General features: G+C 34.5%; 1 protein-coding gene across 2 annotated transcripts in view; it reads left to right on the top strand.

Annotated features, from left to right (window-relative positions):
• The window catches only part of MDGA2 (MAM domain containing glycosylphosphatidylinositol anchor 2), a 690,959-nt gene that overhangs the window by 442,526 nt on the left and 220,709 nt on the right, over window positions 1-27,724 (top strand). For both annotated transcript variants that reach the window (XM_006189475.3, XM_014563340.2), the window contains one exon: window positions 4,202-4,334. In XM_006189475.3, the coding sequence (XP_006189537.2) occupies window positions 4,202-4,334 (133 nt within the window). The remainder of the gene's footprint in view (window positions 1-4,201; window positions 4,335-27,724) is intronic.

Here is a 27,724-nt window from a genome sequence, read left to right as displayed (position 1 = left end):
GCAGTCCTCGATAGTAGGCAGTACATTACCAAGCCATATTTATTAAACGAATGTTTGATGAGGAACTAAAGCAAGTATCATGCCTACAGATAGAAAAGCAAAGGCCATTTGTAAAAGAAAAACTAAAGAATAATCTAAAGCACTTGATGCCATTGAATGTGGGATAATGAGAAACAGGGAACGGTGAATGATGAAATGAGTTCTGAGCCTGGATTATTGGGAGAATGATAGTGGTGATCATTAAAAGTAGCACAACATCAGAAGAGATAACTTACATAAGGTGGTGCAGTATCAGTGGAGCAGTGAACTCATTGAGTTTGATGCGGCATTGTACGTCTTACTGATGAAAATCTTCATCAGACAGTTATCAAAGAACACGACACGAGGTTAGAGGTCAGAGGTACTACAGAAAGAGATGGTGGGAGAGGATTTGCACAGAGAAGTCAAGGGGAAATCTAAGAGAAAAAAAAAATGATCTAGAAACAGAAAAGACGATTCTAATTTGTTTGTGGGTCAAGTATGAAGTGGCTTTTTGGAGGGTTAGGAGGGCTGTAATGCAGGAAGAATAGAAGTCAATAAATGAAAGTAATAATAAAAAGAATGGTCAAAATGAATTAGAAAACCAGGATAGATTATCTTAAGAGATCCAGGTGGGGGCAAAAATTCAAGTGCAAGACTGTAATGGTTAGCAAACATTGCAACTAAAAGGACAGGAATAATTTAGAAAAGCAAGGTTTCATTAATTGCAATACTATTAGTGATTTTTTTCAAGTGTGATTTTTTTCCTTTTTTTTTTTTTTTTTTTTTTTTTTTTTTTTTTTTTTTGCTTAGAAATTTGTCAGGTATCTGTCCGTAGATGCTAATTGAAGCCATGATAATAGATCAGATTGCACTAGGAAATAATATTAGTAGATGATTGCAGGCTAAAATTTGTACATAGAAAATGAAATAGAATATAATCAAGAAGTGTCTAAATTATTACATTTATAATTCTTTACCTACACGAGAGGAGCTGTCAAAGTAGCGAGGGTGATCTAAAGTGTTAGAAATAAGCAGAGAAGTATAGAAATTAAGATTTATTGAATTTTAGCAAAAGAGCATCGTTAATAACATTAGTAGATACAGTTTCAGTGGAATATTGAAACAGTATCCAGAAAATATGGGTTAAAAAATAATTTATCACTGGAAACAGAAACAAGAAATACTGGCAGAATGTAATTAATCCTATGTGAATAAAGATACTTTCTTATTAAATATGCATCTAAATGACACTGCTCATCCTTTGTATATTTGAGAATTGATATCACTGCATGATTGCTTTTAGAATATTGACATCTATTGAGTTATATATTAACATATAATATTAAAAATATATATAACATATATAATATGATATAATATAATATATATTAACATCTACTGAGTTCATATCAGGTGCCAAACAGATCGTAAATTCTGGAGAAATAAATGTGTAAAAAGAAAAGCCCTTAGTAGTGAAGGATAGCTAGTTATAGTATTTTTAATTGAAAAAGTATTAATTTTAGAAGTATCTCTTCTATGCTAGGTCCTGCACTAGGTGTTTAGAACATACTGCTGAGAGCAAGACAAACATAATCCCTGCCCTCTAGGGTCTTACTGGCAAGGGGAGGAGTATGGCAGAAAATAAATCCATTACTAAAATAAATGGGAAAAAATGAGACTGTGTTATAAAAAGATATAAGCAGATCTTACAAAAAGGGATTCCTCTTTTTCCAGAAAGTAAGGAAGGACTTACATATGAAAGTGAGGAGTGTTGAGATTTAAGAATGAAATGAAACTGATTAGGCTTAGAGAGATGAAGAACCAGGCATGTGCAAAGGGTCTGTGGCCAAAGGAAGCTGGATGTGTGCAAGGCGTTAAGAAAATGAGGGGAGACTGGAGAAGCAAGGAGAATGCAGATCATTATCATACAGATTTGATAGTCATACTAATGGCTGTTATGTTTATTTTCAAGAACAATAGTATGGCATTCATTTGATTTAAGCAGAGAAATGGCGTGATCAGATTTGCATGTTAAAAAAAGTCCTGGTTCTAGACTAGATCATTATTCTTGCTTGGATTCTTAACTATACTTAGCACAATCAGCAATTTCTCAGCTGGATGTTAGATTTAGAGCATTACATTTAGAAAGAAGTAAAAGAATGTTCAAGAGTGAACGTGTTGAAAGATCAATAAAAGAATCTAACTGAAATGGAGATACTGAATATATGAATAAGAGGTAATAATTCAAAGTCGAAGATTCCTGTTACTAAAGAAGGAAGAGTAGACTAAGAATAATAGACTTGAAGTTCATTTTAGGATATGTTGAGTTTTGGGTATCTATGAGACATCAAAATGGACAGATTGAGGTAAAAATTTGGCATATGCATTTGAAGCCTGAAGGAGAATTCTGGCACAGGGAAAAAGACTTGAGGAGAGGACAGGAATATAGGGTGTGTAGTATAGACTCACCGGCAAGGATAAAATCACTTAAGGGAATTTTATGAGGTGTGAGTAACTGTGGAACAAACAGAATTCCAGAGAATGCCAACAGTTAAGTGTTGAGAGGAGAAAGGAAAGTAAAGAAATCTAAGCAATGACAGTCACAGAGATCGGAGGAGTAAGATGTATCATCTCATTTAACAATTATCTGAGTCAACTGATTCTTTCTTGTTCTTTCAACTGTGCTTTCTCAGCACACTTTTCTATGCATTGTATATAGAATATACATGTATATAATGTATATAAGTATATATAATAGATGATAATATGAACATATAAGTATATAAATATAAATGAGAACTCTGTAATGCATTGAGAACATGTTTCAACTATAAGTTAGGGAACCACACACTGACTCTGTATATTTCTGTGGGGTGTATTTGCATTGTTTATATAGAAAAAACACAATGTCTTTCCTAAAGAAAAGTTAAAAGATAGAAGATTATTATTTATCTCATTGAGGAAAATGCTAAAGGTGTTGACTGTTTTAAGAATGAATTTTGACAAAGAATGAAGGGAATTATGGCTAAATGCCCATGCACACTGAAAGAGAGATCCATTTAACATTTGGAAGACTCTGTGTGCCAGCCTATGTGTGGGCAAGCTTTTCTTTGCAAATGAACAGGCAGTGTCTTTGTGTGTTAAATCACTAAGTATTCTGATCCTTCTGAAGAATATATGAGAGTATTGCAATTTTGAGGACTTGAATGATGATACTTAAGTAATATAAAAGAAAGACATGGTTCTGTACAGATGTTATCTGGAAAAAATTAGCATTTTGAAAATCGCTGTACCAAATATGATGTCATTAGGGTACTTTTTACCATCTCTGTAGTTAAGTTACCAGTGAGAGGAACTACTTTAAGAGATATGTTAGTAACTTTAGATGGTAAAGAAATCCCAGGAGACCTAATTTGAGTTGGGCAGGAGGTTTTTTTCTTTTTTTAATTGTTGTTTGTTCTTTTTATCTTTTGAACAATTTCATTATTTTTACCCAGTCTTTTTTGGCTCATCAAGAGTTTGTAAGTTGTTTCTAGCCTGATTTGAGTCTGTCTGCAAGTTTGCAGATTTACCTGGGAAACCTAGAAAGACCTTGAATTCCTGAACATAAAATAACAAGAACAATAATAATATAGAAACACCCTTGGGTGCTGTTTAATGCAGTTTTGGATCTATGTTCTGTCATTGCTCCAAATACACAAAATATTGATATATATAAATTTAATTATCTATCATTAGATTGACTTCATTAACTTTGTTCTACCAACAGTGTTTCATTTATTGGCTCTTCTTCAGAATCCTTTCTTTCATAACATTTCGTGTTGAAGTCTGCATTGATTACAGAGTTTGTTGAATAAACTCCATTATTAAGTACACTGTTCTGATCTTTGCATAATAATTTGCATAACTACTACCAGAAATAGATTTTTCCCACTTAGGAGGCTAGTTGGCAAAGAAAATGTTATGAATTTTCATTGTAGTCTGTTAGTTTTTATGTCCAAGCACATTATATTATGATTTTTAAATGCAATAGCTTTTTCTTTAAATTTAGAATGTTTTCCTTAAAAATGAAAATCAGCTATCTTCTGATAATATGATTTTAAATATAATGCCATGATTCATCCATTTATTCATTTTGGTTACCATTAGCTTTTTCTAATGACCTTTTTTATGTTTACAGGGTGAAACAAAGATCTTAAAACTAAAAAATCTTCGACCTCAGGACTATGCTAATTATAGCTGCATTGCTTCAGTGAGGAATGTGTGTAATATTCCTGATAAGATGGTGTCATTTAGACTTTCCAATAAAACAGGTATGGAACTACCTCTGAATATTTTATGAATATTCAGAATATTTCTGTTATCCACTACTAATGGTTAAAATGTCTCTTTAGCTTTTGTACAGGTCAAATGATTTCTGTAGTATATGTAGGAATAAGGCATCTTTTCTTTCCAGAAAATTCTGTGATACCTGAAAAACTTTTGATAAGTGGACACTGTAAAATTTAATTACAGTATGCTCCATGTAATATGTTTGTTTACATAGCATACAAAATTAGCTCCTTAAAATAATGTGTTCATAAATACCACAAGCCAGTCTATACTCTGTTCAAAGAAATTTCTGAGGAATATAGGATTTTTCATATGAAAATTTGTGATCTGAATTGCTAAAAGTGTTTTGTGATTCTAAAACTGAGTCAAAGAACCTTTCTTTTACTCTTGTTTCAAATCAAGAAAGCTAATTGGTAATTTCAGGTAGGGGTTTTTAGGAAAGTGTTTTTGTAGAAAATGTGAAAACATGAGCGAGCCTGCAACTTAAGTTAGCCTGTGTTTAGTAACATAAATATCAAAATAATTGCATTATTAAGAAGAAATGTCTAAATGTAAGAGCAAAGAGAGTGTGTGCATAATCTTTTGTATGATTGTATATAAAGAATCACCTTAATAAATTAGAATTTGAACAGGTTTAGAGAATCTTTCAGTGGCAATTAATATGAGTTTTTTACTTTAAAATCATTATATTAAAATAAAGAGTTTAAAAGTACTTTTCCCTTTAACAAAAACCATGAAGAGTGTGAACTTGGGTGTTCCTTAGTTTAGGTCCTGGTTCTGCCACTTATTAGCACTTAGATCTTGTTGAGCAAGTCACTTCACTCTTCTTTGCCTCAGTTTCCTCATAAACTCATAAAGTTATAGAAAGGAATTAATAAGTTGATGTCTATAAAGCATGTGGAACACACTTTATTTGTTCCTCTGACAATGAACTCATAGTCAGTGACTCCATCCAGCTCACCTGGTGGAAAGATTAAACCTAGGACTTTATGGGAAGATGAAAAATTGTGTGCTTGTACCTTGATTCACCAACATATGTTCCAATGAGTTGTTCAGATTTTGCAAGGTCATTCGTTTGTTTATTCATTCATTTATTCAGCAGAAACTTACTGTGTTTCTATTATGGATCAGCAGTGATAGGCATAGAGCTATGGCTAGAGGTAAATTGCCTTGAACTAGAGAAATGCTCTATCAAGCACCCGATAAAAGTCATTAGAGGAAAGTAAAAGAAGTATGTGGCAGGCAAACAGAGACTTAATCAGGAAGGATAAGAAGGACTTGAAAAAAACTATGTTGCAGAAAACGTAGAAATATATAGTCTTACTGGACCTACGACTTATAAAAGTTAGTAATATCATTTCACTTAAAGAGGAAATAGGATATTGAGAAATAAAAGTCAAGGATTAATATAAGAACTGGGTGCGATTATGTTGTTCTTCATGGCACGAACTGTTTTGTGAATTACTATAATTAACTTTATTTTGCTTAGTTTCCTTAACGTATTTTTGAAATACACATGTCAAGAATTAGAATTGGAGCTGGCAAGAAGTAAGGGTGTTTGCCAAGCAAGGGTTAGTTTGGATCTGAATTGGTTGCATAGTTACACGAGGAGACCTTGCGACCATAAGGCTGCAGCTGGCTGCTACTTGCAAATGTTGTTTTGAGAACAACCAGAGGTGTCCTTGAGTCTGATACAGCTCAGGAAATTCAAGTTCTCAGTAACGTAGGAACATGTCTGAAATGTCATCCACAATGGCCACCTGGCTCCAGTTTGGATGCCTGAACCACGGTCCCTCCGTGGTTGATTTTTAAATGCATTCTTTACTTTTCATGGGTAAAGCAGATGTATGATGGAAGTTGACAGGCCATAAGAAAGGGAGTTCCATTTCAAGCCAAGTCACATGCAAGCCAGACTGATTTCCCATACCTCAGTAAGTGTGAAAATTTCTTCCGTCCCGTGGAATAAGGAAGAACATAATAGTGCTTATATTGCTACTTATGTTACAGCCTTGTACTTGAGCAGTGCTTTATTAATTTTAAAATATTTTATGTTTATTATTTCAGTTTATCTTTGTAACTGCTGACATGTAAACAGATGGTTTTCTTTCTTCTTCTTCTTTTTTTTTTTTTTTTTTTTTTTGGTCATATGTGTTCCTGTCACCTGACACATGACAAACTGGCCTGTAGCAAAATTAGAGTATCCTCACTGGTTTGTTTTGAGAATGAACTAAATAAACATAAATAAAAATTCTTTAAGGACTAAGAGATACAATGAAATTATATTTAATATTTTTATACTAAAAAAAGTATGGTTTTATTGTTGTCCAATATCCCACAGCTCACAAGGGTTGGGGACAAAATTGATCCCAATGTCTGAAAGGTTATTTTAAAATAGGAGACTGACTATCTATTCAAAATTTTTTGTGGAGTTCAATAAAATGAACTTAAATCTCAGCCACAGTTTTATTAAGAATAAATAATGACTCCTCAGCTAAGCGTTAAAGGAGAAGATTACCGTGAGAGGTGATAGGCTTTCATCTTCCTGAAGTCTTTAAAGCACCTGGATGACTTTGTTTCTGAGATGATTTTTAACAATTGTCAGATCTGAAAACAAAAACTTGGCTACCTGTCTTGTGGAGAGCACGGGATCACTTCCAGATTTCTGGTCCATTATTTTTCAAGCAAAAATATTGTATATCTAGGCTGTGCAAACAAAGTAACCTATTATTCTCATTTATAAATTATCCCACAAAATTTTGGATCGACAGTCATTACAAAATGAGCTTTAACGTTACGATAAATAACTGGGTTTAAAAATATAACATGGCATGTCATGTGCCTGATGCTTCACATACTCAAAGCAGGTTTGCTTCAGCACTTTTCCCATCTGGTTGTTGGACGAGTTCGTGCATCTCAAATATGTGAAGCCATTGAGGTAGCTCTCAAAGTATACCAGGAATAAATTAAGCTTTCAGCATCTCCGTGCAAACAGGTCTACAAACTGACAAATGAGTTCATTGCTTTTCTAACATCAGAAGAAGATCATGAGTCACTGTGGCCAAAACCAACATGAAAGTCAGGTGCACTTTCAGTTTTTTCTCTTGTAAACCTAAATGACGGAGATGAAGTTCCCATATCTTTACCTCTTTGTTTGCAAATTGTCAAGGAAAATGTATAACTTATGGGGGGGTGGTATTCTACTATAAATACTGTAATATGTTTGATTAATCTCCTCTGTTATTGTATTTAGGAAAGTATAACTTTGGAAATAGTTTTGTAATGGAGACCAAAAACTGACTAATAAATGTATTTTGGGTACAGACAGAAGTTCATTTTAACATCTCTATAGTCAAATAAACTTTTTAAATTTCCATCAATCTATTGACCTGATTTACACAATGCCCAAATGATACAGCATGTGAAGATGGAAACTATGTCTGCTGTGGCCAAGGATTTCTAAAAGATGATGCAGTGGGACAGTTGCATCATGGAGGACGGTTTCCTGGGCCCTTTCCATACCTACTGAATTAGACTTTCTGAGGAATGACCTGGCAATGTGTATATTTTAAACAAGTGTAAATAATTGCTTTGGAAAAAAAAATGTCTGTTATCAGTTTTCCAGGAACCCATTCCTTTTTGTGAATAGGAAACTTTCATTAATAAAAATCAATTTTCTAGAACTGCTTGAAAAAGCAAATGTCAGGTCTCATTTTAAAAGTCAGTGTCATCTATAGATTTACCAATAATGTGTTTTCTTAACTTTCCCAGTATGAATTAGCATTATAGTAGAGCTTATAACTGCATCTCTGCCATGGAGAATCCAATCATTTGTTGGCCCATGTTGATTACTTAACATACTATGAAAAAAAAATCTGTGACAGAAATGTCATTATTTATCACACTAACCTAGCAGTCTTAGACCTTATCATGAATAATTCACAGAATTTTATAAAACGTAAAGTATTAATGTTTGTTTATTTCTTGTCATGCGTATTCCCTAACCAATTAGCATAACCTTGTAACAGGGTCTAAAAATTGTTTGGATTGTTTTTCTGCTTCCATTTGGAAGAAGAATATTAGCTCTTGATTGGCAAATTCTTAAGTTAGCTGTATTTTTCATAGTTTATTAAAATAAACCTGTTAAAGTGTGTCAATTTAGAATATTAATAAATATAGGTATATTTAAAATATCATAATTATGGTAACTATAAATTATTTGAAATTTCTTAGATTATGTATTTTTCTAACATAAGGGCACATACAAATTATGATAAAACAAATTTATTTTAATACATTTCAGTCGCTTATATGCTAATGACTCATGGTTTCAAAGGCAAATAAGAATTAAGTATGTTATTTATATGCAGATGAAACACATATTTTGTACCTGCTTGAGAGATTATGATGAATTCTGTAAAGAAATGGGACAAGTGGGGCTAAGTTTACTTAATTACATAGGTGCTTTGATTCAGTCTGCTCAAATTTAGCATTTATAAAAATTATAGAATTAAGATGTCTTCCTTAAATGTGCCTTATATCCAGGAACCAAGTCATTGCAAAAGTATTACTGGCTGTAAAAATACAGGAAACCTATACTCCTTCCTTCTCTCCCTCCCTCTCTCCTTTCTTTCAGTCTTGCTTCTTTCTCCTTCCTTTTTCCTCCAATCTGTCTTGATAAATCTTACCACAGAAAAAGACAAGTTATGAAACTTCTCTGTTCTCTGTGTTAGATAACTATTATCTGGTTCTTATTTTATATAAGCCATAGGGAAGTTGAAATATAAATGCTCAGGAATTGCTTTGAGACCCAGTCTAAGACTTTTTGTATACTGTGATCCATCCATGGTAGTTCTCTTCTATGTTGAATGGAATTAAAGTTTCTAATTGTTATGAGAAATAAAATAATGTTTCAGTTATAGGAGTTTTATAGGAATAACTGTGTATAATAGGAATAGTGTGGACATAAACACTTCCTCCTGTAAAATAGTATGTTCATTGTCATAGATAGTTTTAAGTGCAAAAGGAAGTGGCAGTAGAAACTGCTGTTGTGTGCATCTGAGTATCAACCTCATGCATCTTCTTTAGCCATATGGATATTTGGACTTCTTTCTCTTAGGTGAACTCTACAGCATCTAGAGAAACAGTACCACCATTTATTAGAATCTAGATGTATTTTTTGCCAACAATCACAGCTTTAAAGAAAGACCAGATTTGTGAAAAATACTTAGTGTAAACAGGATGACTTTTTATATTAGTCCGCTTGGTTGTCATAACAGAGTATCACAGGCTGGGGGCTTAAACAACAGAAATGTATTTTCTCACAGCCTGAAAGCTACAAGTCCAAGATCAGGGTGCAGTCAGGGTTGATTTTCTGGTGAGGCCTCTCTTGCCTGGCATGCAGATAGTCACATTCACATTGTGGCCTTTCCTCTGTGGTTCTTGGGGGGAGAGAGTGAGTAAGCTCTGGTGTTTCTTCCAGCTCTAATAAGGACACCAACTCTAGCATATCAAAGTTCCACCCTTATCACCTCATTCAAATGTACTTAACCTCCCTAAAGGCCCTGTCTCCAAATTTAGTCATCCTGGGAGTTAGGGCTTCAATGTATAGATTTGGGGGCTAGGGGGACACATTCCAGTCATAACACTTTCAAATGACTAAAAAGTGTCCTTTGCATTTAGGAGTCCTTTTCTTTTAAAATTTCAGGTATAAATTCATAATATATGTTAAATCAAGGCAAGAAATGGATCAGCCATTTAAAGAAAAGAGTCTACTCTTCAGCAGAATCTCTAACGTAGGGACTCTATTGAGAGTATTTGTGGCCCAGTATTCTTAGCTTTGGGGAATTAGGAAGGAAGTAGTTCTAAAGGAATAAGGCAAAATGAAACTTTAGTGAGGGACAGTCATCACTTTTGTAATAATATCATCATAAAATTTTAAAAGGATCAACAAAGTATTAAAATATGGATACAGATGATGTATTAGTGAAACTGTGGATTTTTTTCTAAATATTCTTTTTTATGATGGAAAAGTTAGTGTGTGAAACAAAAGAAAAAAAACAGAAGAAAAAAAGGGGAAGAAAACAGAAAAAAATGTTTTATCTGTTCATGTACTAAAATATTGGGAATAGGAATCCCTTAGTAGATTTTTTTTTATTATTGGTAATTCAGATTTTCTAAACAACAGTATTTACTACCACAGACACCAAAAGAATACAAAAGATATTATTAAAATATTGTTGATAAGCCACATAGAGAAGTAGGTGTTCCAAATAACCCCCTTGCATGAAATATGAAATTCAAAATCTAAGGTTCAAATTTTATTTTTCTCAAATTGGAGTTATTTCCCCCCTCTCTAAAATGAGGATAACACAGAGATCTACATTATTTATTTTCTAAGTTGTAAATGCTATTACATGAAAAACTTTTTTAAAAGTATCCAGCACATAATAAATAAAATAAATAGTAGTCATCATTGGGCTGTTAACCTTGTTGATAGAAAGAAATAATAAAATTGGTATCATCAGTAATCATGCTGAGATGATGACAAGAACCTTAGATTTTTGCTTGAATATGGGGTATAGCTTCAGCCACTGCTGACTAATTTTAAAATAAATTCATCCTTTTATTAATTATTCCTACCAGTGGGTAAATCAAAAACTAATATTTTCCAGAAAAATTTATAGAAATGAATACATATTCTGGCATATCACTGAATTATGACTGGTGGAAATGTTTAATAGAAATATAAAATATTATTCTGTGAAATTGATAAGATATAAAATGAAAATTAAAGAAACTTGTGATTTTGTTTATATGTAACATATTCTTCATCTGGGTGCTCTCTAAATTCCTACAGTCAGTGAGCTTATATATGCCCTATCCTCGCTAATGTAGCTTCCTAAATGTGAAAATATAGGTGATGAGGACACATTGAATCTGGGGACAGAAGCGGTGGTCATTACGGGTCTTCAACTTTGGTCTTCCTGAGACTATTTTCAGAGCAACAGGGTGACCCAGATTTTCCAAAATTCTATTACCATAATAACAGGAAGTATGCATGTTGCTGGGATCTCTCTACACCTGTGCATTGTGTTGTCCTAGCAATGAATTTTTCAGGTTTATTATATCCAAGGTTATTCTTAGACTATGAGTTCTTATACAAAATGTCCCTGATAAACTATTAACTTGCCCAGAAGACATCATAACCCAGATACAGTAGATAGCTAAGCACAGATTAAAAAATATTAATCAAATGAAAGGCAGTGCTATCATATTTATTAAAAAGGATTTAAATTTTTGAAATGCTATGTCACAACTTAACCAAATACTTTGGAGCATAGCAAATCATATGTGTTTTAGCAAACACCTAGAATAATTCATGAATCAGATTTTCCCAACTTTATGTAGTTATTCTTCAAATGCTACTAGACTATAATTATAATTAAACAATTTAAATGTTATTCCTAAGAATATGCAAGTTTAAATCATGTGATACTTCTTTCAGCAGGTTGAGTGAGAATATGCTAAAATAAAGCAATAGAATTTGTATACCACTTGAATGATTACTTTTAATTTTAAACTACTTCTAGGTTTCGGATTTGTAGAACTTGGCTTAGTACTTGTTAAGGTTCCATTGTTCTAGTGAAACTGCTTAGAATTGAGTTGTTATGGATAATAATTCAGTTTGCTGGAAATGCATTTTAGACTTCTCTTACGATTTTTGAGCTTGCCACTTAGAACTTGTGGTTTAGAATACCTCCATGATTATTCATTGACAAATTTGAGTTTGTACATTATTGGACCTCAGGATGAAGATACAATAATTTTCATAAAGGCTTGTAGCTAATCTCATAATTTATTTATGAAAAATCCTAGAATAGATTATATCAAGGGATCATCTTTTGGGTTACCAACCATCCTAGCTTTTCCTGGACTCAGTGAAAGTCTCACATCCTGTAATCTCAGGCAAACCAGTGCCATTGGTCACTTAATGATCTAATCCACCATGCAGCTTACCTTCATATATGATACTAGTCTTTTTTTTTCCCCATTACTTTTATTTTTTTAACATTTTTTTTATTTATAATCATTTTACAATGTTGTGTCAAATTCCAGTGTAGAACACAATTTTTCAGTTATACATGAACATATATATATATTCATTGTCACATTTTTTTCTCTGTGAGCTAACATAAGATCTTGTATATATTTTCCTGTGCTATACAGAATAATCTTGTTTATCTATTCTACAATTTTGAAATCCCAGTCTATCTCTTCCCACCACCCACCCCCTTGGCAACCACAAGTTTATATTCTATATCTGTGAGTCTATTTCTGTTTTGTATTTGTGCTTTGTTTGCTTGTTCGTTCGTTTGTTTGTTTTTAGATTCCACATATGAGCGATCTCATATGATATTTTTCTTTCTCTTTCTGGCTTACTTCGCTTAGAATGACATTCTCCAGGGACATCCATGTTGCTGCAAATGGCATTATGTTGTCAGTTTTTTATGGCTGAGTAGTATTCCATTGTATAAATATACCACTTCTTCTTTATCCAGTCATCTGTTGATGGACATTTAGGCTGTTTCCATGCCTTGGCTATTGTAAATAATGCTGCTATGAACATTTGGGTGCAGGTGTCATCCTGAAGTAGGGTTCCTTCTGGATACATGCCCAGGAGCAGTCATGTGGTAAGTCTATTCCTAGTCTTTTGAGGAATCTCCATACTGTTTTCCACAGTGGCTGCACCAAACTGCATTCCCACCAGCAGTGAAGGAGGGTTCCCTTTTCTCCATAGCCTCTCCAGCATTTGTCATTTGTGGATTTTTGAATGATGGCCATTCTGATTGGTGTGAGGTGATACCTCATTATAGTTTTGATTTGCATTTCTCTGATAATTAGTGATATTGAGCATTTTTTCATGTGCCTATTGATTATTTGTATGTCTTCCTTGGAGAATTGCTTGTTTAGGTCTTCTGCCCTCTTTTGGATTGGGTTGTTTATTTTTTTCTTATTGAGTCTTATGAGCTGCTTATATATTCTGGAAATCAAGCCTTTGTTGGTTTCATTTGCAAAAATTTTTTCCCATTCCGTAGGTTGTCTTTTTGTTTTACTTATGGTTTCCTTTGCTGTGCAGAAGCTTGTAAGTTTCATTAGGTCCTATTTGTTTATTCTTGCTTTCATTTCTTCTAGGAGAAAATTTTTGAGATGTATGTCAGATAATGTTTTGCCTATATTTTCCTCTAGGAGGTTTATTGTATCCTGTCTTATGTTTAAGTCTTTGATCCATTTTGAGTTGATTTTTGTGTGTGGTGTAAGGGAGTGTTCTAGCTTCATTGCTTTACATGCTGCTGTCCAGTTTTCCCAGCACCATTTGCTGAAGAGACTGTCTTTATTCCATTGTATATTCTTGCCTCCTTTGTCGAAGATTAGTTGACCAAAAGCTTGTGGGTTCATTTCTGGGCTCTCTATTCTGTTCCATTGGTCTATATGTCTGTTTTGGTACCAATACCATGCTGTCTTGATGACTGTAGCTCTATAGTATTGTCTGAAGTCTGGGAGAGTTATTCCTCCAGCCTCTTTCTTTCTCTTCAGTAATGCTTTGGCAATTCTAGGTCTTTGATGGTTCCATATAAATTTTGTTATGTTTTGTTCTAGTTCTGTGAAATATGTCCTGGGTAATTGGATAGGGATTGCATTAAATCTGTAGATTGCCTTGGGCAGTGTGACCATTTTAACAGTATTGATTCTTCCAATCCAAGAGCATGGGATATCTTTCCATTTTTTAAAGTCTTCTTTAATTTCCTTCATCAATGGTTTATACTTTTCTGTGTATAATTCTTTCACCTCCTTGGTTAGATTTATTCCTAGGTATTTTTTTACTTTGGGTGCTATTTTAGAGGGGATTGTTTCTTTACTTTCTTTTTCTGTTGATTCATCATTAGTGTAAAGAAATGCCACTGATTTTTGAACGTTAGTCTTGTAACCTGCTACCTTGCTGAATTCTTCGATCAGCTCTAGTAGTTTTTGTGTGGACCTTTTAGGGTTTTCTATATATAGTAACATGTCATCAGCATATAGTGACACTTTTACCTCTACTTTTCCAACTTGGATCCCTTTTATTTCTCTCTCTTGTCTGATTGCTGTGGCTAGGACTTCCAAGACTATGTTGAATAGGAGTGGTGATAGTGGGCATCCTTGTCTTGTCCCAGATTTTAGTGGGAAGCTTTTGAGTTTTTCACCATTGAGTACTATACTGACTGTAGGTTTGTCATATATAGCTTTTATGATGTTGAGATATGTTCCCTCTATACGCACTTTGGTGAGAGTTTTTTATCATAAATGGGTGTTGAATTTTATCAAATGCTTTTTCTTCATCTGTTGAGACGGTCATGTGGTTTTTGTCCTTTCTCTTGTTGATGTGATGTATTACATTGATTGATTTGTGTGTGTTGAACCACCCTTGTATCCCTGGAATAAACCCCACTTGGTCATGATGTATAATCTTTTTTATATGTTGTTGGATTCTATTTGCTAATATTTTGGTGAGGATTTTGGCGTCTATGTTCATCAGTGATATTGGCCTATAATTCTCTTTTTTGGTAATGTCTTTGCCTGGTTTTGGTATCAGGGTGATAGTGGCTTCATAGAATGAGTTTGGGAGTATTCCCTCCTTTTCAATCTTCTGGAAGAGTTTGAGAAGGACTGGTATGAGTTCTTCTTTGTATGTTTGGTAGAATTCCCCAGTGAAGCCATCTGGCCCTGGACTTTTATTTGTAGGGAGGTTTTTTAATTGCTATTTCGATTTCATTTCTAGTGATTGGTTTGTTCAAGTGGTCAGTTTCTTCTTGATTCATTCTTGGTGGACAGTATGTTTCCAGAAACTTGTCCATCTCCTCTAGGTTATCCAGTTTGGTTCCATATAGTTTTTCATAATATTCTCATATGATATTCTATATTTCTATTTTATTTGTTGTAATTTCTCCATTATCCTTTCTTATTTTGCTAATTTGTGCTCTCTCTTTTTACTTTGTGAGTTTGGCCAGAGGTTTGTCGATTTTATTTACTTTTTCAAAAAACCAGCTTTTGGTTTGATTGATTTTTTTCTATGGTCTTTTTAACCTGTATTTTATTTATTTCCTCCCTAATCTTTATAATTTCCTTCCTTCTGCTGCCTTTTGGGGATTTTTGTTCTTCTTTTTCTAGTTCATTCAGCTGGTGGGTTAAATTGTTTATTTGAGATTGTTCTTTTTTGAGGAAGGCCTGTATGGCTATAAACGTCCCTCTTAGCACTGCCTTTGCTGTGTCCCATAAATTTTGTGTGGTTGTGCTTTCATTTTCATTTGTCTCAAGGTATTTTTTAATTTCAGCTTTGATTTCCTCATTGACCCATTGGTTTTTTAATAACATATCTATGTTATTAAAACATATCTAATAACATATCTAATAACATTTTTAATCACCATACCTTCCTTTTGTTCTCCTTTGTTTGTGTTGTTAATTTCTAGTTTCATGGCATTGCAGTCAATAAAGATGCTTGAGATAATTTCTATCTTCTTAAAATTGCTGAGGTTTCTTTTGTGCCCAAGTACATGATCAATCCTGGAAAATGTTCCATGTGCACTTGAAAAGAATGTATATCCTATTTTTTGTGGGGTGTAATGCTCTGAAAATATCCACCAAGTCTAATTTTTCTATCGTATTATTTAATTTTTCTGTTGCCTTATTTATTTTCTGTCTGGAAGATCTGTCTAGTGATGTTAATGCAGTGTTAAAATCTCCAACTATGATTGTATTCCCATCAATATCCCCCTTTATCTCTGTTAGTAATTGTTTTATATACTTAGGTGCTCCTATATTGGGTGCATATATATTAACGAGTGTAATATCCTCATCTTGTATCACTACTTTAATCATTATAAAATGTCCTTCTTTATCTTTCTTTATGGCCTTTGTTTTAAAGTCTGTTTTGTCTGAAATAAGTACTGAAACACCTGCCTTTTTGGCTTTTCCATTTGCGTGGAATATCCTTATATGATACTAGTCTTGATGTTATTTGTTAATGCTAGTACAGGTGCAGCCTTAAGTAACTCTACATAAAGAAGCATTTGTGAGGAAAACTTGCATATAGATCCTGGCTCTCCCTAGTGGTGTGACCAATTCCTTCAACTCTTTGAAACCTACTTTTTTGCTAAATCATGTTGATAATGTGCTCTAGGTGGGTTACTGACTGATAGGAGGAGAATATTTACTCTCAGATTTCATTTTTATTTACCAAGGCAACATGAACAACAACAAAAACTTAGATGAAATAAGATGGCTACAAAGAAGTAGATGCAACCTATAGTACACAGCTACCCTTGAACCCCAAGATCCATGCAAGCAAGTTTCGGGCTTGCAGAATTTGAGAACATTAAGACTTCATCATGCTGTTGTCCTTTTATACACAAGGCTTACATTACGATTCAAGAAAAAAATTAGCAAACAAATCATCTCTGGACCTGATGCACCTATTTGAGGAAATCTTTGTGAATCTTGAGCTCTCAATACTTCTTTTACAAAAAGTCACTGCTGGGGTGGGGGGTGCTTTTATATCATGCAAGAGAAGGTGCATCCCTGGCCATTGCTCTCCCTCCAGCTGTGAGACATTTATTTTCTCGTAGAACCTTACCTTGTTACACATACTGTGAAGATTAAATGAGATTATATTTAAGTTGCCTGGCAAATGGTAGGCTTTCAGTTTTATGGTAGTGTGGTTGTCAGATAAAAAAAAAATTACCTTAGTGAAACAATCTGAGGATTTCATTTAGCTAAAATCTCATTTAGCTCTTGGTTTTCTTTTTTATTTACTGGAAGTATCAATGATACAATCTCCTAGTCTGTACTATGCAGCAGAAATATTAAATCACAGCCAAATTCCAATTATTTTTAATGATTGGAGAAATAAATGAATATGAAATATTGTGTACTGATTAAGTGCAAATAATCATATTACTAATATGTATATTTATAGTGAGTAGGTCTATTACATTAGTTCTACTGGATTTCATAAGGCTTTTTTGTAATATACTTATTTCCATAATCAAGAAATTGAAATAATTTACGTTCTTACCCTTTTTTAAAGTCAAGTGTACTAATCAATACCAAGTAAAAGTAAATTTAAGAAATTATTAGGAAAGCAGAAATTGATTATTATCTCATCAAAGAACACTTATAGAATATACTTTCTGTTTAAAAGACAAGCAAAATGCAAACAGTTTTTTGGCTGGGAGTGAGCCATAAATATTTGCTTTTTTCTCTGACATTCTGATATGATGAAGTATACATATTATTGTTAAAACTTCATGCTAAAATGTTTGTATTTCTAGGAGTCCTCGACCTTAGCTGCACTATTCATAGGATGTGACACCCTGTGAGGTGACTAAGGTTAGCCTTGTGGTCACTGTTAATATCATAGAGTCATGAAGTCACCTGAGCCACAACTAGTCGTAATTTTAAAAATCCGCATTGGTTCATGAGAGCTTTGAATTAAATAAAAAGTCTGTGTAGTAGTCCAAACAGTCAGAGTTAGGATATCTTGTGTATTGTTACACGAGAAGGGAGAGAGAGGTGGGTAGGTGGACTAGAAGGTAAAGGACAGGCAGAGTATCAGAAATGCATTCACATCAACCTATTTTTTTCTCTTTTCTTTTTTCTTTATGTATATTTTATTGAAGTTTGGCAGTTTACAGTGGTTACCAGTGGGGCAAGGGTGTTGGAAGGGCTAAATTGGAAGTTTGAGATTTGCAGATACTAACATATATAAAATGGATAAACAACAAGTTTATACTGTATAGCACAGGGAACTATATTCAATGTCTTATAGTAATTTATGGTGAAAAAGAATATGAAAATGCATATATGTATGTTCATGTATGACTGAAGCATTATGCTGTACACAATAAATTAACATTAGACTTTTGACTGTAAGTCCAGATGCAGCACATACTTTTGGTTTGCTGTTGTGGAAGTTTTTTCCAAAGCATCACAAAGATTTAGGCTTTCCCCTCAATTTTCATTTTCTGCAACATCTGTTCAAAGAGCCACATTTTTTTTTTCTGATAACAACATACTCTTCTTGATTTACTTGCTACTATTCTATTCCTACAGAGAATAGGTATGTCCAATTGTTTAGTAGTATGTTTTAGTTTATGTTTTGAACAGCATTTCCTTCCGTCAGCTCCTCTAAGTCACTGCTTTAGTTGCTATATTGTCCTACTTGAGCGTTTTTTTGACTGTGTCCTTCAATCGCCTACTACCCAGTGAATGTGCAGTACAGTCAGCAGTATTGATTTCTGATAGATATACTGTGTAAAAGAAATTTATTGATGGTAACCTTGTCGTCTTGTTCTATTAATGGTACCTGTTACCTTGCTTTGACAAAAAAGGAAATTATAAAGCAACCAGGGGGATAAGTTGGGCACAAATTGATGTGACAGTTGTATGAAGCTACTCTTTAAGTTTCACTTTGATCTGGCATTGCAACACTGTGCATAGCTAAGTAAGAGTCAGAAATTTTAGTTAGCCAAGTAAAGCACTACTAGGCAGTCCTGTCTAGCAAAATCTGGCAACACCAGTTTGCTTTGTTTTACTGAAAAGAGTTTATAGTTCTAAAATGGTAAAATATATGCAGTTTCATACACTAACAATAGATAAGAAATTTCTTCTAAATGATTATCACATGCTACATGCAAATTAAAATATGTATTTTCAAAGTAGAGAGAAAGGGATGCAACAGGAAATAAATGAACAAAGCTATTGGAAAAACAAGCAGTATAATATGGGTTCTTATAAATTTCTCTGGGATTGAATCCACTAACATGATTGCCTAGAAGGAACAAAAACGGGGAAAGGAAGCTAAACTTCTAGTCTTACTATATCTTTCTAATTCTCTTCGTTTTGATCATGAATACTTGATAGCTAAAGTCCTGCCTCATTACATTTTGTTTTTCAGCTTTAAATGTAGCTCAGTCTGATGAAAATTGTAATGTTTCTGTCTTTTTTCATTTTGGAAACGTAAGTAAAAAGCAATCATGTGATATCCATATAGAATCATGATACCGTGAGCTATACAAATATAGGATACTGCATTTCGAAGAACCTGAAAATTCAGTGAACATGCAATGGTCTGCATACTAAATATTGTTTTGTGTGTTTAAGCAAAATGTTAAATATGAATACAGGTTTAGAAAAGGATTATTATATATATACAGAGCCACAGTCAAGAATATGTAATATGGATTTAATTCTCAAGTCACTGGAGAGTTAAGTAGACAAATCAATACATATCAATATTAAGAACTTGAAGAAAAACAAAAGTAATTTGACACTGCAAACAAATGGTATTTGTTTCCTCTGTAAGGATATTTCATCAATTCATATTAACATGTAGAATAAGAAATATGGATTTAACAAAATCTATATTAAAAATATCAGACCCAGAGTGGGAAAGCTATATTTTCAGTAGCTTTAAGAAATAAAATATTGGCAAGACATTTTATACGTGCTTTTCTCATGTGTAGAGAAGAACTGAATTTGGAGGTGACTCAGTCAATGTTTTATCTTTCATATTAAAATAGTATTTAAAAGGCTTTATTGGCTTTTAATCTTTCCTTAAGCAACATTCCATTTTGTGCAGCTTCTTAGTTCCTCCACATATGTTACATTACAGCATTATCTTACTCAAAAAGGAATACCCCCTTATCATACAGCAGCATTGTCCCAGAACAAGGTAGCAGTATATTTAAATGTACTCTGAATGCCTGAAACCCCAAGATAAGAAATGTAGCAGCTTAATAGTTAGGCTTGAATTGACTCTTGCTGGAATTAGATCTGCAATGATATTCTTAAACAGCAGCTAGTATTTACAGTATGTCAACATGATACTGTATTGACACCTACTACAAGGTCTGTAGTTTAAAATTGTCATTTTCTCCAGTGTAAATACAATTTTATGGCTTTGTAATTTAGTCCAATAAATTGGTTCCTAACCACACATAAAAACTTGGAATCAAATCCCTCTGCTTTGGCACATTTATTTTTAACAAATTATGCTCTGATTATACCTCTCTTTTCCTTTCTTTGTCATTTAATCAGCCATGGAGGGGTATCAATATAAGCATAAAAGTAAATAATAGTTAATATTATCTGTATGTGAAAGGAGTACATCTCCTAAAAACATATTTAGCACTTTATGAGATAAAATCTACACAGTTCCCAGGTTTCCCCTGGCAGGCCTTAATTTATTGAGGCACACCTCACCTCTTAGAATGAGACTCCTCATTCCAACATTTTCAAATGCCTACATGTCAGTTGGAGGCTAGGACAGGAATCCCAGCTAGGAGGTGGTAACAGATATGTGGTAAGGGCCCAGGTGTTCATAACACAATTGTCTGGGTTGTGACCCAGTTCAGGCAATCAAGATATGATATTCTTATTCTGTTTAATAAAACTACTCCTAGAATCCAAAATAAATAACCACTTAATGCTTTAGTGTGTTAAGTATGAATGTATGTATGTTTTATATGCTTTGATTTCTTTAATTTGACTTTTGGTCCAGTATTTTTATATATATAGCAAAATATGACCACTTTTGTCCTTTGCAAAGTAGTATTTTATAGCAGACTTTAGAAGCACCAGCAGAAAGTCCCCTTCCCCTAATCTCTCTCTAACTTTCTCTCTTCATCCCATGATTAATGCCTAAATATATGAATTTATTACTTTTTTCTTGTTTTTTTTTTTAATTGTACCTGCCTAGTCTGATATTTTGGGAGATGGCAGTTGAAATAGATGAAGACTTGGTTAATAGTTTATCTTTGTGATCATGCTTACGATTCCATGCGATAATACACTTGTTTTTCTTACTCTTTTCTTAATGGCATATTGTCAGTTGCCACAGTTGTTCTCCACTTTCCTGTCTCAGGAAGCCTTTCCTTGTTTAACTTTCTCCTCCTGACCTTAGTCAGTCTGAGAAGTTAATAACTGAGCCCATTACAATTTGCATAAGTTAAGAGTGAAAACACTCTGAGCGATGACCTAAGAGTCTCTTCCACAGTCACTTCAGAACTTAGGTATTTTGATTATGCGGTGAGGGGTTCGCAAGTCTTTTTGCCTTCTATTCTAAATGGTAGCGATTTCTGGAAACTTGACTAGCAAACCATGTTTATTTTTGCCTTTCCCAGCTTTTTATTATAATAGGTGGTATTAATGCTATCCTTTCTTTCTGTTAGAGAGGCAGCATTAATTCTTCATCTGGCTTAAATATCATCAGGGTTTAATTACAGCTTGGAAATTATCAACTTCATTTCACTCTGGAGTTTATCTACAATGCTTTATATGCATCTCAAGTCAGCCTGCCTAGATTATACTCTCAGCTCCACCATTCACTAGGTATGTGGCCTTGGGAAAGTTGTTTAAACTGTTCCTCAGATTGGTAATAAGTAAAATAGGTAATACCAGTAGCTATCTCATGCAACTACATGAGAAATGCATGTAAAGCTTTTTGAAGAGTACCTGGAACATATTAAGAGCTATAATCATCTCCATCTACTTGCAAACACCTCAAGGCCAGGATTTTTGACTGTTTTGTTCTATTGTCTCCAATGCCTAGAAAGAGTCTGACACACAGTTGGCACTTAATAGCTATAAGTTGAATTAAAGATGTTTTTCTTTAAACAAAACATAGGTACATTCCTCTGTTCGCAATCAGTTTATGTTGTTGCTATCAATGGCCTGGCTAATTAAGCTCCTGATGTGATTTTTAATCTTTACTATATCTTGAAACCAATTTAGATATTTGAGTAACCTGAGTTTAGATATGATGTAAGATTAGGAGAGGATATGCCAAGGTGTTTTCCTAATCAATGTAGAAATTTGGTCTGAGCAATCCTTTAGAAACTATCTAATGGAATTCCCTTTACAGGAGAAAACAGACGCCCAGCAGAGTTAAATCTATTCAACGTTATTCTTTAAGATTAGCTATGAACCAATCTTAGCCAAATTACTATGAAATTAAGTTACAGAATCATAAAATAATTCAAAATATAACACTATGATACAGTGTCACCTGGATGGGTAATAAGAAAAAAAAAATGAATCTTATCAGACCAGTAAGAGAGTAACCAATTAGAGAGTAACGTTTTTGCACAATCCCTCTATGTCATAATATTGGTTGCAGAAGTGCCAGCTGCCTCCATTCCGCAGCTGTGGTGGCCAGAGGGGAATGATTGTTTCTTTTGCTACTCTGGTGAGGCCTCAGGAAGTATAGCTGTGAGATCAACGCCAGATGGTCTTAGAGGCGATGTTGTTATCTGTTCTGCTGCTGCTGTGTCACTCTTACAAAAGAGCCTTAAATCTTAACTGTTTTTTTTTTAGGCTATGCTGAATTACCCACATACTGGTGCTCTTATGACAAAGGCCATATGCCTTTAGTTTTCATTTCAGGGACATAATTTGGCTTACTCACATGGTCTATTAATAGTAATGTATGTGTTGTAACTGAGCAAAGAATTAAGTACAAAGAAGTGTAGATAATCTGCCATAACTATTTTATGTGAATGGTGCACTAAATTTTGATGGAGAAATTCTGTGCTATCACCTTGTTAGTGATTAAAAAACATGGCTAATTTTAGATGGGTTGAACAGTGAAAGAGCTGGCCTTTCATTGGTCAAGGTCTTCTTCATAAGCAGTATTTTTCAGTGAAAGGTGCATGAAATCATGGGTTCATGTCACATTCTTTCTCGTTGGTCTTTTTTTTGTCTGTGTGAAGTTTATGACAAAATAGGGGCTTAGGTGGATTTTCTGTTCTCTGACCTTTAAATTCATCATTCTTTTATTCAAAAACACTTTACTGAACATATAATTCTTTGCCAAATCCTTTTCTGAGTGCTGTTTGTACAAATTTGAAAAACATCATCCTTTTCACTCTGATAGCCTATCCCTAAAAATTGCACAGTGAAAGGGGAAGGTAAATGTTCTAATGGTGGCTGGGGTGTGTGGGAGGAGGTATTATAAGCAGCTATGCTTATATAAAGGAGGAAGGAATTTAATTGGGCAAAGACTAGAAATTTGATTGAGAATTGATGTTGACATCTGAGCATGGTAACGTGGTTTACCAAGTAGAAAAGCACTGTAAGAGGATTCTAGACAGCAGGAATAGCTAGTTCATGCCATGTTCATTTCGTGAGGAGGACATATTTGCAAGCTGGCACTATTCCTAAAAACCTGGTATCTTCTATAAAGAACAGGAAATTTGCCCAGGCAACAAATTCCTTAGTTTGAAGTTTGATTCCTTAGTTTTAGCTTGGGTTTTCTCTTCATGAGTGAAGAAACCCCTCTGGGATTTGCTGCAGCTGCAGCTGAATGCGCGATTTCTTATAAACTTGAATGAGACCACATTTTGCCAAGATTTCACCTGTTGGGAAGAACAGTAAGGGATTGTTGACCATGGAAGGGGGATACGTGGTGCTAAAGTTCTTCTTCATCATGTTTTCCCAATATTTACAAAGACACTTCAGGCCATTAACTATTAGTACCCCAACTATTGGCATAACTTATTGACTGAAATAAGCTTTTAACCTTATTGTCCATTGCTCACGTTGGAACACAAGTTCCAGTTCTAGTATTTCCGTTGATCTTGTTTAATGACTAGATTCAGAGGTAAATGACACTTGTTATGATTTGTAAGGTCTCATTTCTTTGAAGAATATCTTATGACATATTTCTTTACTCATTGTGCTGTGGTGCCATAAATATCCGGGTCGGGGATCATAAATGTGCATGACTTCTGAGAACAGGCAGGTGATGTAAATGAGTGAAATCCCCTAAGACAGTGGGAGTCCTGGGGAGAGGGCTAGTTCTCGTCCTGTTAGGCTGTCAGACTCTGAGTGCAGGAATTCTGTGGGTGTTTTGTTCACCATTATATTCCAAGTGCCTACCACAGAGCTTGATACACAGTAGGTGCTCAATAAATACTTATTAAATGAATGTGTTGAAATGTACTAGGGAGAACAAACAACACCTAAAAACATTCACTCGTAATAATGATAACAAGAAAAACAAACAGTAAACAATATTGTGCTAACCAAAGAAAGCCCATCTAGAGAACCTCTTTTTGGAACTGATGGTGTTAAACAGCAGGTCTCTTCTAGGAGACTTATGTAATTTTCTATGAAAGAACGTATTTCCTCTGCCTTCTCAATCATTTCCAGAACTATCTGTTCTTTAAATATTAAAAAAATGAAGAACGCTCGTTGGCTTCAGTGTCTGTAGCAAACGTTCTCTCTTGCATTGCAAACTGTTCATGAGTGCTCTTTCAGGTGTTGCCATATCCTGGAGCATTGCTTTAAACAGCCTTTCCCAATATTATATCCCTCCTGGGCTTCATGAGAATCAGTCCGTTTGTCAATAATAATATCTGAATAAAAACTTAACTACATGGGTGGATTATTTTGAGTTTTCTAATCAACTTCTAATATATTCTCTCATTTTTATTTTGTGAAATGTTCATTGTTACCTGTGTTTCAATGAAATGTGTGTTGAAAGTGAATTTCAATGAAATGCATGAAAATACAGTGATTCTTGTATCTCAGTGAAATGACTACTTTTTGCAAAACAAACTTTTTTTTTCTCTTCCCTGAATCCATAAACAAAGCATGTCTCTCCACACAGAAGCTGGACTTGGTTTGTCTATCATGTGTACATTTTTTGGTTTAAAAAAATGTAGGGCCACGGAACAGAAGCAGAAAGTTGATCCTATATATTTTTACTTCCTCTTCCTTTTATTCATGCTATGCCCCTATTCATTTTATTTTGTGCTTACATCCTGATGGATAAAAATGCCCCTACTCACCATCCACTTTTTCCTTTATCTTTCAACATTATCTTCATATACCCAACTATCAATCATTGAATTTACATGGAACGGGTGCCCAGCAGACACCATGAGTGCCCTGCTTTCTCCTCTTTGCCTGTTCTGGAGGTTATTGTAGTTTCTCTTGAGAGATTCGACGTTCAGAATCTACTCTGGAACTTACTGTGTTCAGCCAATGCATAAGTTTGGGAAGTTAAGACCTATAGAATAATCCTCGACTAATGAAAACAGGAGTTGGTAGATAAACACCGCAGCCAGCCTCCTCACTTTTCAGAGGGAGAGTTCTGAGGTGTGTTCTCAGTGGTTTCTCAGAGGGTTCCCAGCATCAGGGAGCCAGGCTTCCCGCAGTGACAAGCACTCATTGGTGCTCCTTTACTGGTTTTCTCCCTTTCTTGTCTCTTCTCTGCTCCTTCAGTACACTTCCTGAAATCGCCACCCAAATGAGCTACTTCTATCAGGATCTGCTTTGGGGAGGATTCAAATTAAGACAAATATCATCCTAGTTGAGGATTTTTTGTTGGAGATCATTCTGGTTTGTTTGTTTGTTTCCTATTCTTTGTGATTTTCCTATAACTCAATACTCAAGTTATTTCCAATCAAAGAATCATGTCTTAGATTATCTCCAACTCAAAGCAACTGGCAGTTTTATACTGTAGTTAACTGCTTCATATCCATTTAATCAAAGAGCCTGGAGTGGAAAACTAAGCTCCTTGTTAAATACTGAAAGGCCCGAATCTTTGGAGGGCCAAAGTCTCTAGGAATATAAAGATGATTAGCACTGCATTGTTTTCAATTTTTTAAAACTGTATTTATCTTCAACAAACTATTATGTCAGGTAGCAGCCAAAATAAAACACCAAAGAAGTCACTGACCTTGGCTAAAATAGTATTTTCTTCCTACAGAATGTATTATTAATTAACCTCAAACTGAATCTTTGTATCACACATCCAGAGGACTTTATGCAGAACTGACTCACTAAACTTAGTGGGCCTGAATCCCAGTCTACAAACTCAGGTTTGAAAGAAATATACCTTTATTATTTTATAAGTCAGCTTCATTTTTATCTCAACCACCTATTCTGCCATGATGTCAGAAACTGTGTCTCAGTCAATGTGGAGTTCCTGTTTCCACAGCAGATTGTGTTTCAATTCTAGAGGGTGCTGTGTTGTACCAAAGTGTGGGGCATGAGAGCTGAATCTTTTGACAGGCATGTATTGCCTGAGTCCTCCCTCATTCCATCATCTTGCCACATCCTGTTCTGGCCCATCTCTAGGCTTCTTCTGCTCCACTGTGCAGGGTAGGGGATTGTTCCCCTGAGGCATGGAGCCTTTCCTATGACCCTCACTATGTCCCATCTGTCTAGCCAGTCACACTCAGTGACCTCAAACCAGGAAGGGACACACAGATGCCCCTCTGCTCTTGAATATCCGGACGTTTGGGATTTGTTGTAGGAGTCAAGAGGCCACCTCTCTCTCTGTCTCAGACCCACTGATGCCTCTGTTGCTCAGCCCTAGAAAGCATTTCTTTTTGTTTGCCAGGAGGGGAGGAGCTGAAGAATTCTCTTCCTTGGAAATATTTCCTAACATATACTTTCCATGTTGCAGTTATTGAAGGGTTTAGGATTTTGGAAAATAAAAACCACCGGCTGGCCTCTCCTCTTTTTCTTTTTCCTCCCCTTCTTTTCCCTTTCTTTCTCTCTATTTCTTTATCTATATTCTACTTGATCACATCTTTCCCAGGACCTATAGATCTATATGTCTCTCTGTCTGTCTATGTATCTATCTATCCATCCGTTTCCACTACAGAACACATAAAGCATGCTAGGATGTTGTCATACTGATCTTAAAGGGGAGAGTCAAGTCTCATGACAGTTGCTCTGGTGACCTATGCTTTCTATCATTCAGTGCTGGCAAGATTCTTATTTTGCTAGTCTGATGGACATGAATTTAAAAGCAGTGTGTATACAGAGAATGTTTATAGCTGGTGGTGTGTGTCTATGTGTGTGTCATGTGAAAAGCAGACTTAGTTGGAATATTTTTTATGTAATTTGAGCCATGTTTTGCCAATTACTGTAAAACATGTTTAAAATAATTGTATGTTTAGTTAAATATAAGTGCTTCACTTAGCTTGAAAGATTTCCTTTGTTTACTTTATGTATTTCATCTTTTTCTACTTTTTTCTTTGCTTTAATGAACATCCCAAGTAAAAAGTAAGACACTCTGCATTCAGCGTTTCTCTTGTCCTCTTTCAACTCCTGTGTTTCATTTCTTCATTAGTTAAAAATGAATTTCAAATAGTAATCTGGCTCCCACATGGTGCTGTGAAGAATGAATAGATGTCTAGATCCTGCAGTATGCTTTAGAACAATGCCCTTGTCTCACCGTTGTAAGGAAACTGACAATCTCTATGGCTTTACATGTTTATTCTTACATAGTGATGGAGTAATTCGGCCAAAACATACA

The sequence above is a fragment of the Camelus ferus genome, chromosome 6 (genome assembly GCF_009834535.1).
Source record: "Camelus ferus isolate YT-003-E chromosome 6, BCGSAC_Cfer_1.0, whole genome shotgun sequence".
In the NCBI taxonomy this organism is placed as follows: Eukaryota; Metazoa; Chordata; class Mammalia; order Artiodactyla; family Camelidae; genus Camelus; species Camelus ferus.
Note: the sequence above shows the minus strand (reverse complement) of the source record. Positions and strands in the feature narration are given on the sequence as shown.